The 15,076-nt window shown below is 39.1% G+C and overlaps 1 protein-coding gene across 1 annotated transcript in view; it reads right to left on the bottom strand.

The window, feature by feature from the left end:
• KCNB2 (potassium voltage-gated channel subfamily B member 2) overlaps positions 1–15,076 on the bottom strand; it is a 459,966-nt gene that overhangs the window by 426,250 nt on the left and 18,640 nt on the right. Inside the window, exon 2 of the mRNA XM_005689061.3 lies at positions 3,914–4,584. Coding sequence (XP_005689118.2) covers positions 3,914–4,492 — 579 coding nt within the window. The 5' untranslated portion in view covers positions 4,493–4,584. The remainder of the gene's footprint in view (positions 1–3,913; positions 4,585–15,076) is intronic.

Genomic DNA, 15,076 nt, shown 5'->3' on the forward strand with positions numbered 1-15,076 from the left:
GGAAACTGGCAGCCAGTTAAGCCCATCTCTTTCCCTTGCATGTTCCTATGACAGCTGTCCCAGAGCCTGCAATTCCTGGTGTGGTAATCCAGAGACTGGTCCCAACCACCTCCCCAGGCCCATTTGACTGGACCCCACATTCACACATAGTCTCAAATGTAAACTTCATACATTATCTCTATCTATGGGAGGGAAAATTTACAGTCACCAGAGACACAGGATTGAAAAACAAAGCCCATCACACAGATATAAACTCAGGTCCCATTACCAGATGATACCATGCCCCTCAAAACACTTTGTTTTTCACAAAGTGTCTATTTTGGGAAAGTACAATTGTATTTCATGGTATTCTATAACTGTGTAAAAATGTTAATTTCTTAAATATAGACATTTTAAATATATCACACTTTTAAACTCTATTTTCCTTTTTTTTTCACTTATTAATATACTAGAAAGTTCAATGAATAGAAATGACACCAAGGAGCATGTTCTATAAGAGCTAAATCGTTACTGTCAGGGTCATACCCAGAGATGGTGTGACAGATCAGTGGCCCTTGCAATACTTTTACATGTCACAGCGGATACACCGAGGACAGACTGAACATTATTACATAATAGATTACTGCCACTACTAAGTCGCTTCAGTCGTGTCCGACTCTGTGCGACCCCATAGACGGCAGCCCACCAGGCTCCCCCGTCCCTGGGATTCTCCAGGCAAGAACACTGGAGCGGGTTGCCATTGCCTTCTCCAATGCATGAAAGTGAAAAGTGAAAGTGAACTCGCTCAGTTGTGTCCGACTCTTAGCGACCCCATGGACTGCAGCCTCCCATGGGATTTTTCAGGCAAGAGTACTGGAGTGGGGTGCCATTGCCTTCTCCGACATAATAGATTACTGAGTATTTATTCCATGTCAATGAATAGATATTTTAACTTACTATGGAATATTTGATAGAAAATGTCGAATTTTTCCTGCTATACTAGGGATTATACAATTTCATAACATTTATATTTTACTACAGAAATATTATAAAATACAGAAAAATCAAAAGAGACAAAAACAAATATTTTCTAGGATATGAAATCCCTGTTTAAGCTAAGAGAATATTTATTAAATTCTGGAGAGAAGGGAGTGATTCTACATGTCTACTCTAATGTGTGTAGTACACAGAGAACCATCTATAAACATTCAACTGAATAAGCAATAACTGATGGCAACCCACTCTAGTATTCTTGCATGGAGAATCCTACGGACAGAGGAGCTTGGTGGGCTACAGTCCACAGCGTCACAAAGAGTTGGACACGACTAAAGTGACTTTATACACACACACACACACACACACACACACACACAACCAATATCTGAAAAAGCAAGGTAAACAGATACTCTCCTCCAAAGTTATCTTACCACTCAAGCAAGTTAGAAAAAAACACAGATTCCAAGCATTCCTGCATAAGAATTTCATAGCACAAGCAGGATCCTGATGTACCTATAATATAGTGAGAGCTAGAATACAATCCTACTGAAGCACTGACAAAACGAATTTTCCCCAAGTTGTAAAAATACTATTCACACATATTCACACACACATCACATTAGCACTCCCCTCACCAATAATTATTCTAGAAAAATAACAAGTTAGATGACTAGAAAAGAGTACAGGAAAGGTAGTTAGTGGTTTGTATAAGGCATCATTCAGAGCTGTTTCTAAAAGGCTCCAAACCTCAGACAAATGAACAATACTTTCCACTTAACTACCATGCAATCAAATGTAAAGAATTTGTATATTTCCCCATTCAAACAGAGAGGGAAATGTACACATTTAAACAAACAAACACAAATCCTTTATGAAAATTCAGTAGAGAATCTACTTAGGCTAGCAGAGATTTTCTTAACTTGATTAATAATTTGGAACCAGATTTACTATTTACAACTTCACAAAATCCTCCAAAACCAAAGTCCTTGGCTGCTGGGTATAGTTTTCAGGTAGATATCTGTGCAAACATAATCTGAGGCAGGTTTAAATACTCTAATGTAGAGGGGTATGTGTATGTGTTATATTACATACAACTATATACAATAGGCCATTATCAACAACACCTTCTTAGAGATCAAGACATGGCTCTGTGTCTAAAATTTAGAGATTAAATAAACTCTGTCATCTCAGGAATGAAATTACTGACATTATTGCATCCTTATCAGGAATTCTTCAGAAAAAAATATGTACATACTTGAAATTTTTTTCTATAACAATACTTAATTGTAGATGTGTGTTAATAATGTTATCAGCAAATAAATCAAATTGGCCTTTCAAATTTTCTTTAATTTAGCTGCTTATATTTGGCTAACTCCCTCTGGACCATCTGGTGGTACAATGATTTATTCCTCAATTGCCTAAAATCTTGAAAGAGTTCATGTGACACCCAAAATACTCCCCTAAACCCAGAATTTATCTTATTCAGCTTCAAAATTCACTCCATGTTTCTAGTAGTAACTCAAATGTGTAACTTAAGGTTTGATATTGGAAAGAGCAGTAACCTTTCTCAACCAAAGTCCACATCTCTCTCTTACAGATAAAACAAAAGGGAACAAATTATTCATAACTACAAAATACCTAGTTGAAATCTTTCATTTGCCACAAAATGTGCATTTCCTCATCATGAACAGCAGAAATAACATTTCATTCCATTTAGTTCCACATCCTGGCCGGAAAGTAAAATGCCTTTATAAGTCAAAAGATGCAAAGCTAGAAATATCAATCAGTGCAAGAAGCAGTTTTATGACAGTCTGCATCCAGTTGGTAATTTATGTTATTTACATGCTGTAGACTATTATGGAGAATTGTAATTTTCAGGCAAAGGCACACAAAATCAATTATATTTCCATAATTTTTACTGTTTATAAGAAAAGACAACTGGAAAAAAAAGACAGTAAGTAATCCAAAGAATTTATAGGATTTTTCACTGTTTTCTCTTCTCTACTCCATATTCCATTTTCATCTAATTGGCACAAAATGTCAATCCTATGCTTCTGCAGCTAAAGATGACTCTTTGGGCTTTTTACTTACAATTCATACTGAAATAAAGAACTAAATATATGCAATGAAAATCAGTTTCTGCTAACCCTCAAAGCTCCAAATACAGTTAGATATAAACACTGTCATGCAATTGAATTAAATACTGAAATTAGTGGTCAAAATTTTTACTCTTAGATTGAGATGTATCCAGGACCAATGGAAAAATATGAATTGACCTTCCTTTTCAGCCAACACTTTATGATCTGAGATATGGGAACATCTCAATTGTGAACACAATTATACACCAACAGAAACAACACCGTTAGAGCAGACCTCATAAGAGGAGGTCAGTCGATGCACGCTGACAGTGATTCACCCCTTACACTGCCTTATAAGGTGGATCCTTCCTCATGTGGGGGCCCCCAGCCCTGCTGGTCTACGCTGGACCATGCTCTCCAGTCTTCCCTGCTCCTCCAGAGGACCAGGCCAGGAGGCACCTCCTCCACTTTCAATGACACCACTGAACTTCATTCAGGATGGTGCCCAGGCCTATCTGCAAGACTCCACACCGGATGGATCTGAGATCATGTTTTCCCCTCAGCTTCCAAGTCACCAACCCCAGACGGTGTCTGGGTGGTCAGCAGTCTTCAACATCCAAGCACCTAGGCTGCTCCCAAGTAACAAAAAACACTTAGGAAAGAGTAATGCCATTGTATGCCTTATCAATAAGACTAACTCGATTTCAGTCCATAAGATCTTGGAAAGGACGTCTCCCTGCATAGCCACCCTATGCTACGTCTTACCCAAACATCTTCAACCACGGAAAGCACACTTTCTAGAATATAGGGACCGCCTTTTCGAAGCACGCGTAAGAAAGTCCCACTCTTGCTTTGCATACCTTGGCGGCCACGGACGAGTTGGGCTTCTCCAGCAGGTCCCAGAGTTTCTTCCTTTTCTCAGGACAGCAGGTGTTATCAAACTCTTCGCCCTCGCGTTCCCGCATGGTCTCCGCCTCCCGCCGCAGTTCTTCGTTCATCTGCTCCTTCTTTTGATGATACCTGGCTTGGCAGCACGACTCTAAGTAGATCTCATCGATCCCCCAGTAATCAAGCTCTTGGCCGAAAGAGAGAGCGCACATTTCTTCCATCATGTGGAGTTTCCCTGTCCGGTAGAAATTTAAAATGGAAGTGAAGGCTCCCGGGTGCCGATCGAAGAAATACTCGTTCTCGTTCAGGTTGTAGTCATCGCACACCTCCAGGAGGCTCTCGTGCGTGTTGCAGTCCCGAAGCTTCCCCAGGCGGGTCCTGGGCAACCGGTCCAACGTTCTCCACAGGACCTCGTGGTTGAGGCCCCCCACGTTGATCTTCACCCTCCGGGAGCACGTTTTGCTCCTGATGATGTCCACTGGTTCCGGTGGAAGAGAAAGTGTCGACCTTGACGTCTTCCTGTTTAATCCAGGGGGAACCTTCTCTGCCATTTTGGACTGCACAAAGGGTCCTCAAAAGGATGCGCCGCTGGAAGGTCAACTCAAGCTAGATCCCTCTGCGGCAGGCATTTCCACGGATGCACCTAGAAGAAAGCAACCACAAAGCCTCTGGTTACTTGCATTTTTCCTAAAGCATTTCCTGTTCTATGAGATCACTCCGCTGTTCATGCACAACCCGGAGGTATAATAATAAGTACTGTGTATTGATGGAGATGTACATCATTGTTAAAACTTAAAAGGCATAAGGAGGAAAAGACCACACAATGTACTATGCAGAAGAAACTGTATTCAATTTTTTATACACCTATAGGCAGACAGCTCCCAAATTTGTCACTCGACACCTCTTTCTTAAGCTCTGAATTATCCCTGTCCTGATCAACTCTTCCCAGATGAAACACAGACACATTAAGCTAAACCCCAGCACACCTCCAACCTTCCCCATCAGTTCATGTTCCTTCTCAGATGTGTGGTCCTCTGCACCCCAATACTGAGCTAGCTACCCAAGCTAAAACTCTAAGAAATTCCCATCCATCTGTCCACATGCAAATAAGCACAGGTCTTAACCAACTGAACCTCCTGAACATTGCTTAAGCCCTCTGCCTGGTATTACCCATTCCCTATTAAACTGTTCATTTCAGTGGCTTTTCCTGTTGCAGCTCACAGACTCTAAGGTAGGTGGGCTCAATAGTTGCCGCTCCTGGGCTTTGGAGCACAGGCTTAATAGTTGAGGCACATGGACTTAGTTGTCCCACAGCATGTGGAATCTTCCTGGAGCAAGGATTGAACTCCTGTCTCCTGCATTGGCAGGTGGATTCTTCACTGCTGAGCCACCAGGGAAGACCTCTTGCCTACATTTCTACAGTAGCTTCTGAAACTAAATCCTGAGCTCTGGTTTTGTTCACATTAAAAAAAAAAATCTCTGTACAGCTTCTAGAATGATCCGCTAAGAAACAAATCTGATTTAACCATGCTTTAATCCCTACAAACGCCCGATGTAACTGGCAGTATAAAGTCCCCTGAGCCCTGGCAGATGTGACCTACCTCTCCACCCTCACCTCTCATTCCTCCTTCATCAACATACTCCAGCAACCCCAGACTATACACAGTATTCTGTTTCAAGCCCCTGGCCTTTATTCACACTGTGTCCTGGAAGGGCCTCCACCTTTCCCATTTCCTTTTGACTAACTGCAGCTTGCTCTTCAAGACTCAGTTCAGATATCACCTCTTCCAAAAAGTGCTCCATGATACATCTCCTCTAGGTCTGAAACTCTGTGAATGTCTATTCTGTTTCACCACACCACTGCAATAACACCTTTCCCAAGGATACTGGGAGTCCTGAAAGACAAAGCCCATTTTCTCTGTTACATATTTATCACTGAGCACAGTGCTTACATATTGTGAGGGTTTGATAAATGCTGAATAGTCAATTTTTTAATTGTTCTCCACAGGGCAGCTGACAAAAGGCCTAGTAAGGCTAATGTATATGTCTGGAAAAATGCATAAAAGGAGTTAATTGGATCACTTGCCTAAAATGCATCTATATTTATATGTTATGTGTATGTACGTTTGTGCATACATAGGATATGTCAGAACATGTGTGTGTTTACATTCTTTGACCCACAGGTCTTTGCTCCTGTAAACTAATTCTTTAAAACATGACTGTTTTAGTATTCCCTCTTATTGATCTATTCTTCTGATCTGCAGCAGTAAGCATCTTCTTATTTGATCTTTCCCTATAATGTTTTTGCAGAAAACCATGGCGCTTTAAGCAACTCACCTCAAACACCATTTTTAATGTAAAACACCACGTTTCACATAGTCAATAGCTTATACCAAAGGGAAAAGCTTTTAGATTTAAGAGGTTCTTATAATTAGAATTCTCTTTTAAGATATACACCAATTTTACCATGTCTTTGGTCTCTCCACTTCTGTAAGTTAAATTTATTTCTCCACCTGGAAGCCAAGTATTCTCGCAAATGAAAATAAGTCAAATTTATGAAAAAATGGTTCTGGACACTATAAGAAGTATTTCAAATATGGCCAATAAATATACTTGACATGGCAGTTTTTTCAACTATGTAGATACAGAAATATTTAAAGCATATACATATACATTATCATTGCAGATGACAAAAATGCCTATTTTTACAATAAAGGAGAATTACAAGAATTTGGGTAAGTATCAAATCCTCTAAGCCTCAATTTCTTAATCCAGAAAATGAGGATAATAGTATCTACTTTATAGGCAGTGTTTAGACAATTAAATGAGATAGTTTATGTGAAGTGCCCACTACAGGGAAATATATCTGAATAGAATAAGAAAACTCACATTGCTCCTGTTTTTAAACTTATTTTATTATAATAATAATAATACAAATTTTAATACAAATTACAAATAATTTAATACAAATTCCATGGAATTTTCCAGGCAAGAAGACTGTAGTGGATTTCCAATTCCTCCTCCAGGGGATCTTTTCAACCCAGGGATCAAACCTGCATCTCCTGTGTCTCCTGCAATGGCAGGTGAGTTCTTTACCACCAGCACCACTTGGAAAGCCCTCACATTTGTCCCTTAAGATTACCTTCCGATCAACTACATGAAAGCTATGATCAAAAGCTATACCAGTGTCTATTAAATAAATGCTAGTATTTAATTCTTTTTTATGCATATGTTCAGTCTCCTCTAGTGGATTTTAAGCCTATAAGGCCAGGAATTCTTGGTCTCATATTTTCTCTGCTGAGCACTGTACTTACACACATAATGGGTACCTCATAGCACATATCTTTGATGCCACTGATGCTCATGTCCAACTTTTGTATTCAGATGACAATGGACTACACACCACACATCAAATAGCATGTGAGAGAGGGCAGAGTAATAGTGTGTGTGTGCTTAGTCACTCAGTCATATCCGACTCTTTGCAACCCTATGGACTGTAGCCTGCCAGGCTCCTCTGTCCATGGGGATTTTCCAGGCAAGAATTCTGGAGTGGGTTACCATGCCCTCCTCCGGAGAGCAATCTTAGGATTGGGCAAAACAAATGAAAATATTACAGATGGATAATTCAAGTGGTGAATCTAAAATGGCTATTCTCCATCAAATAACTCAGTTTCAGGTACAATGACATCTCAGGTACTCACAGATTACGTGACCAGTCCACATGAATAATAAGCAGGAAGGCTAATCCATTTTTAATTTGGCAACAAATAAGCATTACAATGAATTCACTCTTTGTGAAGTATGACTTTAATGTGAAGAAGAGAGATGGTCTTTGAACCAATTATGGTATCATACAAGAGGTTTTTCAGAAATAGTGAGAGCAAACTCCAGTGGTGTACAAACATCTTATGTTTACGGTCAAGGGTTTAGTGTGACTTCCTTTCTTCTAAAAGTCGTTACTAAAAGCATAAATACTCTATCACAGTCACTGGTAGGTCACCATTTTTCTTAAAAAATTTCACACTCATGACTTACATGAATTTTCCTTTTTGTAGAGTATGTGTCAAGTGAAGAGAGGTCATAAGACTTAAATTTCAAATCTTTCTTAATAATCAAGAACTTTCTATTATAAGAAATCCAGCACTGATTACAAACCCCACAATAAAAGACAGCCTGAAATTCAGTGCCCTTTCTTCAAAGCAGGGGTAGAGAAACTTAGCATGAGTGAATACAGTCTGTTGATCTGATTTCTTAAGACTTAAAGATGCTTTGTTCTGGTTATTGTTAATGTGGTTAGATTTTTTTTTATTCTCCCTGGTCAGAATGTTCTGCTTATGACTTGATAAAGAGTAGAGTGAAGTACATCAGAAAGAGGAAAATAATTATCACATTTTAACATATATATGTGGAATCCAGAAAAATGGTACAGATGAACCTATTTGCAAAGGAAAAACAGTGACACAGACATAGTGAACAAAAGTTTGGATACCAAAGGGGAAATGGAAGTGGATGAACTGGGAGATTGGGACTGACATAAATACACTATTGACACTGTGTATAAAACAGATAACTAATGAGAAAACCTATTATGGAGCTCGGGGAGCTCTACTCAATGCTCTGTGGTGACCTAAATGGGAAGGAAACCCCAAACCGAGGGGATATGTATAGCTGATTCACTTTGCTGTACAGCAGAAACTAACACGTTATAAAGCAACTATGCTGAAGCTGAAGCCCCAATACTTTGACCACCTGATGAAAAGACTCACTGGAAAAGACCCTGATGCTGGGAAAGACTGAAGGCAAAAGGAGACGGGGGTGGCTAAGGATGAGGTGGTTAGATAGTATCCACTGACTCAACGGACATGAATTTGAGCAAACTCTGGGAGATAGTGAAGGACTCGAGAGCCTGGTGCACTGCAGTCCATGGGGCCACAAACAGGTCTACATTGACTGAACAACAACAATTGGTGGTGGTCGTTTAGTCGCTCAGTTGTGTCTGACTCTTTATGACCCCCATGGACTGTAGCCCACCAAGCTCCTCTGTCAATGGGATTTTCCAGTCAAGAATCCTGGAGTGGGTTGCCATTTCCTTCTCCAGGGGATCTTCCCCATCCGGGGATCAAACCCCTGTCTCCTGCATTGCAGGTGGATTCTTTACCGCTGAATCATAAGGGAAGCTCAAAGCAATTATACTCCAATAAAAAGAAATATTTTTTAAATTTACCAGCAAAAAAAAAAAAAAAAGTAGAGGCTCAAATATAAGTTGAGGCTCAGGATTTAAGGTCTCGACCACTGCAGAATTGTGACTAGTGTTCAGAGTTAATCAGGCTTTCAGAAGAGTTGTAGAACATAAGTGGTCACATTTGTAAGCCTGTCATTCAGGTCAAGTGCAGAACCTAAGCCCTGCTCAACAATCCCTTAGAAACTCTCTGAGCCTTTCTGTCTACCACCCCACCCCCCGCCCCCCATCCTTCTCCCTGCTCTTTCTTCCTCTGTATTTTTCTTTCTCATTTTTCCAGCTCTATTTCCCCACTCATGGCTTATCTCTCTTTGGTTCCTATCCCTCTCTTCCTACCTAGTTCCCTGGATCTTTCTATCCTCACCATCTCTTAACCAACCACAAAAGCAAAACTCCATCTTTTCAGACTTGTATATACTTCATGAAGTTTTCTACATCCTTAATAAGAAAACCCTGTGAGCTGAAAATACCATGTCTCTCTCCAGAAGAAGAGAAACACATCTAAACTGAGTTGCTTTGTATGGAATGTTGTATGAGATCACAAAAGAGGCTCTGCTCTGAGGCTCACGATCCCCGGGTGCAGCTGGACTGTTCCTAGCATCCCCTTCACCTTTCCGGTTGGGGTTCAGGTTCTTCACACATCAAACCATGGCATTTCCATGCCTACTATTCTTTGATGTCCTATGACACTTGGTCGATTTTTTTCCTCTTGTTATGATTCTGTGATTGTTATCATCCTTCCCCTCCAATCGCCATCCTTACTTTAGATAGAAATAAACATAATATAGTGCTTCAGAGTCCATGAAAACATTTTTTCATGTCCAGTTTCTTAAGAAAAGTTGGCTTTCATATTTCATTTCAAGAACCCTTTAATATTTATCAAGGCTTGAAACAGACTACATTCAGAACATCATAAAAGTTTCATTCATTTTATTTAGTGTTTTTAACTTTCCATTTTAAATCTATGTTCTTTTCTGCCATATTAATTTTATTCCTAACAATGAATCTGTCCATTCCCCTTGGGTTAGACACTGTGTCTTGCCACTCTTGAGAGCTCGCAAAATTTACGTTTTTAATTTTAGTAATTAAAGTGAACATGGTGCTATGTTTTCCCACATTTACTTTTATAAGTGAAATGATGTCTACCATAATAATTTTATCCCATGAGAATCAATCATGGAATTCAATTTAATATATAAATTTAATATAAAATGTAATAATTCCTTGTTTAAACTATGGAGATGTTATACAACTGTGTAGAATTTATATACACAAATAGCTGTAAACTGAACATGCATTTTTATGTCAAGGGCAGAATCTCAGTGAATCTTTTCTTGGGGTTGCTTGCTAGTTTATTTCACCTCATTGGATCAATTGAAAGTCAAGCTTGCAACAATCAGTCAACCAGTGCAAATGTACTAAACATCTCTTCATTAGTCTGTTAGAGGAAAAAAGCGACACTTGGAACAATAAACAACAACAAACATTCTCGTTTCTGAACAGCTGCACCAGGCTCCTACCAGCAGCATGGAATTAAGCTGCCACCCGTTCAGTGCTCAACCCGACAAAACACAACTTGCTGATCATGGCATCATAATTACAGCTTAAGACTCCAGGTCTGAGGCAGGGGAATAGGGGTGATTTTTTTTTTTTAACTGTAGTCTCAAAAATACTACCATTATGTCATATACTTGACACTTCCTTCATGGAGCAAGGCAGGATAAGTCCCATGTATGATTTTGCACAGATGAAAAGCAAATTTTTCTAAAGACCTAAGTGATGTTTAACATTTCATTTCTGTGTTGCTGATACATGCTGAGTACACATTTGCAAACAAGCAGCTCTGAGACCTTTAAATCTAAATCACTCTGTGTATATATAGCTCTAAAGCATTTTCTTAAATTTCTGTGTACGGTATTAAGCAGTAAATGCCTCTTTTTTATAACAGCTATTTCTGTTTCAAAGAGACACAAAGATTATTTGCAGTAACTATCTGGAGAGACAGGCACTATAGCTGAAATGTAGTTGAAATTTAACCAGTATGTTAAAAAATGTTAGTACACACTGAAATTTTCAAAAGCACCTCCAGAATTCACCAAAGAAAAACAATACATTTATAAAAAGTTAAAAACAAACCAGATTTATTTGAGAAAGACAGATCCATAGTATTTCAAAGCAATATCTGGGAAACTTTCAGCTATCCTAAGAAACTGAACATACAAGCTGAAGTACTTGAGAACTTGGCCAGAAATACTAATGAATTTATATTGTCTATTGTCTTTTAATATGTCAAGTTGTAGCAATAACTGAAACATTGTTCTTGTCCTCAGAAAGCTGGAAGTAGCATTTCACTTCTGCAGTCAAATGCTGCTAATATCAATAGGTTCCTTGATTTTAGCCCAAGTATTTACTCCTCAGTTTAAAAAAAATCCAAGACTTTTATCCTTGGTATAACCCAGGCTTTTTTTAGATACACTCAAACCAAATTCTGAAAGCTTTGCTTTCAGTGGTCAAAGGAAGCATTGTGTTGCAGTAAGAAGGGGAAAAGACAAGATAATAAGTAGAATATGCAATATGAGCACCGTCCCATATCATCGATGTTTCCGACTAGCCGAATTTATAAATATTTAGACAGGTAACATGAATTTTCTTCATCAGACGAGAGAACTATTTAAAGAATTAGCTCCTATATATACACTTGCTATAATTAGAGAGTAAAACACTAGTTTTGCCTTTAGAAAAATGGCCTTTTATAAGACATAGCTCATAAAAAATCCTTCTCTATGCTGAAAAATACAACACTAATGTTATAATGCATCTTAGACCTTCTATAAGCTACAAGGTATACTAGTGGCTTGGAATGTTCAGTCTGTTTCATAACCCGCCAGAAAAGGCTCAAGCTTTTATCTGAGTATTCAGCCATTCAGCTGGTAGAAGACTGTCTATTATGACAGTAAAAGTGCCCTTTATGTGGGAGTCTAAGACATGTTCCTTTAAATGTCTCCTTTTGCAGAAGTCTTCCCAAAGTTACAGTAGAGTGCAGGGGATAAATACAGATGAAAGGTGATGAGAAAAATAAAAAAGGCAACAAACAGAGAAAGTATTAGTACCACTGAAAGGAATGGGAAATGAGGCTGGGCCACTCCGTAATACTCTGGTATAAGTAATCACAAACTTCATTCACTACCTGGAATTCTCTGTGGATGATACAACCTTCTATTTGGGTGATGGACTTCAATTTCATATTCCATCTTGGTGTGTGGCATCAGTTAGATTTAGTCTCTATGAAACCAAGTTTTAAAATGTTCATGAAACCTGGATAGGATTTGAACACCTTTTTTTAGGTTTCTTCCAATAAAATTAGATTTTAGACCATGCAATGTTTGGTCTGGAATGTTCAGCAGTAAGATTCTACACAAGGGATATTTCTCAGTTTGGCTCTGTCTCATAGTAAAAATATACTTTTCAATTATATTCTGGTCCCTTACTTCTCCCCAACAAATACATGGTAAGCAATGGAGCTTTTATTAAAAGCTCCAATACTGAGTCTGATTTGAGACTAGTCTCTATTTAAACATATACACTATGCTTTAGATACCCCCATGTTTGGAAATTGGAATCACAGTATATTGGCAGAAGGGATCTTGGGGATGACCTCATCCAATTTCCCTATTCACAGCTTTTAAAACTGAGATCCAATGAGTCATGTGACTTGGCTGACCTCTCTCTGGTAGTGACTAAACTTGGACCAGAAGCCAGATTTACAGACTTACGAAGATTTACTACATAAGTCTCTTTCCATTACACCCCAGCTCATCATTCTTTGTTTTCACCTTCTAGCGGAAGTTTTTAAAAGTTTCTGTTTCTTTGTCTACTCCCCATATCAAAATACTGGATTCAAACAATACTAAAGTGAAGTGTGTTATCTCCTATACATTGCTCATTTCTTTGAGGGTAATGACTGTAGTCCGGCAACTTGACTGTGGTCTTCAGAAGATGGATGCATTTCACAGAATTGTTCTTTCCTTGTTTCTGCTCCCCTAGTGCCAATGTTTAGGATAACTACTTTCTTCCACTCACTTTGGACCCCTCCATTTGGTTCTGAACACTGCAGCCCAAACACGGGCAGATCTGGACCATCCCTACTAGAAGAGGTGTCCGTGCTTCCCAGTCTCAGGACAGAAACAGAACAATACAAAGACTGTAAGGTCTGACTTCTACTTATCTCGGCAGTTCAGTACCCTCCTCCTTCTCCCTGTATGTTCTAGCTTTCTGTTTTGGCCACACCTCAGGGCATGCAGGATCTTAGCTCCCTAGCCAAACCTGGATCAAACCTGTACCCTCTGCAATGGAAGCATGGAGTTTTAACCACTAGACCACAAGGGAAGTTGCTCTCTATTCTTTGATTTGATTTTGATTTTTCTTTGATTTCTTTTTTTTTTTTTACAATTTTTAAAATAGATTTATTTATTTTAATTGGAATAATTGTTTTACAATATTGTGTTGGTTTCTTCCATACATCAACATGAATCAGCCATAGATACACATATGTCCCTTCCTCTTGAACTTCCTTCCCACCTCCTATTCCATCCCACCCGTCTAGGTTGTCACAGAGCTCCGATTTGAGCTTCTTGCATCATACAGCAAATTCCCACTGGCTATCTAATTTTACATATGGAAATATATACATTTAAATTCATTCCACCCTCTCCTTCCCCCATTGTGTCCACAAATCTGTTCTCTATATCTGTGTCTCCACTGCTGCCTTGCAAATAGGTTCATCAGTACCATCTTTTACACATGCCATTCACCTTCTGCCCCAGGGAATTTGCACATCTATTTCCTTCCCTCTTCCTTTTCAGATATTAACCCAAAAATCATATCTCAGTTGCTGTGCTGTGCTGTGCTTAGTCACTTAGTCATGTCTGACTCTTTTCAACCCCATGGATTGTAGCCCACCAGGCTCCTCTGTCCATGGGTATTCTCTAAGCAAGAATACTGGAGTGGGTTGCCATGCCCTCCTCCAGGGGATCTTCCCAACCCAGGGATTGAACCCAGGTTTCCCACACTGCACACTGCAGGCAGATTGTTTACCATCTGAGCCACCAGGGAAGCCCATATCCACCCAACTTCCTTGACCATACAGTCATCCTTCAATTTTAAGAAATTATATATAAGCATATACCTTTACCTGGAGCACTCAACAGAAGTTTTAAATTTGTTGGGTAGAGTATTTCAATTATTTGTTTATACCCATCCTCTCCTCTCCACTAGACTAAGTTTCTTGAGGGCAGGGATCATGTCTGATCTTATTCATCACTGTATCCCACGTGCTTGGCATTCAGTAGACACACAATAAATACTATGTTATGTGACTGAAAAAGTCAATGACTGCTTTATTTAACATTTATTTAACAATCCTTTTCTTCTTCCAGCTACTTCATATTACATGCCTCTTCCCAAATCCAACATGACTTTCTCATATGAAATGTTCTTTTCCACATTCTCCGTCTGATAAACTCTCACTTTTTATTAAGTCAAGAACAAATATCTTTGGATTGCCCTGGAAGTCCAGTGGCTAAGATTCCAAGCTCCCAGTGCAAGGGGCCCAAGTTTGATGCCTGGTCGGGGAACTATTAATAGATCCCACATGCTGCAACTAAAGAGCCTGCATGCTGCAACTCTAAGACCCAGCTCAGCCAAATTAATTAATTAAATATTTAAAAAAAGAAATACTTGTTCAGGGAGAATCCATTGCTTCTGCCGTAATGGGTTAGAAGTTCGTTCTATCTATTACAATGCTTTTCTCATTGTATCCCACTTAGAATTCTTTCTTGTTCATTCATTCAGCAAATACTCATGAGACTTTGCTTGAGGTACAATCTCTGACATCACA

The sequence above is a fragment of the Capra hircus genome, chromosome 14, assembly GCF_001704415.2.
Source record: "Capra hircus breed San Clemente chromosome 14, ASM170441v1, whole genome shotgun sequence".
NCBI lineage: Eukaryota > Metazoa > Chordata > Mammalia > Artiodactyla > Bovidae > Capra > Capra hircus.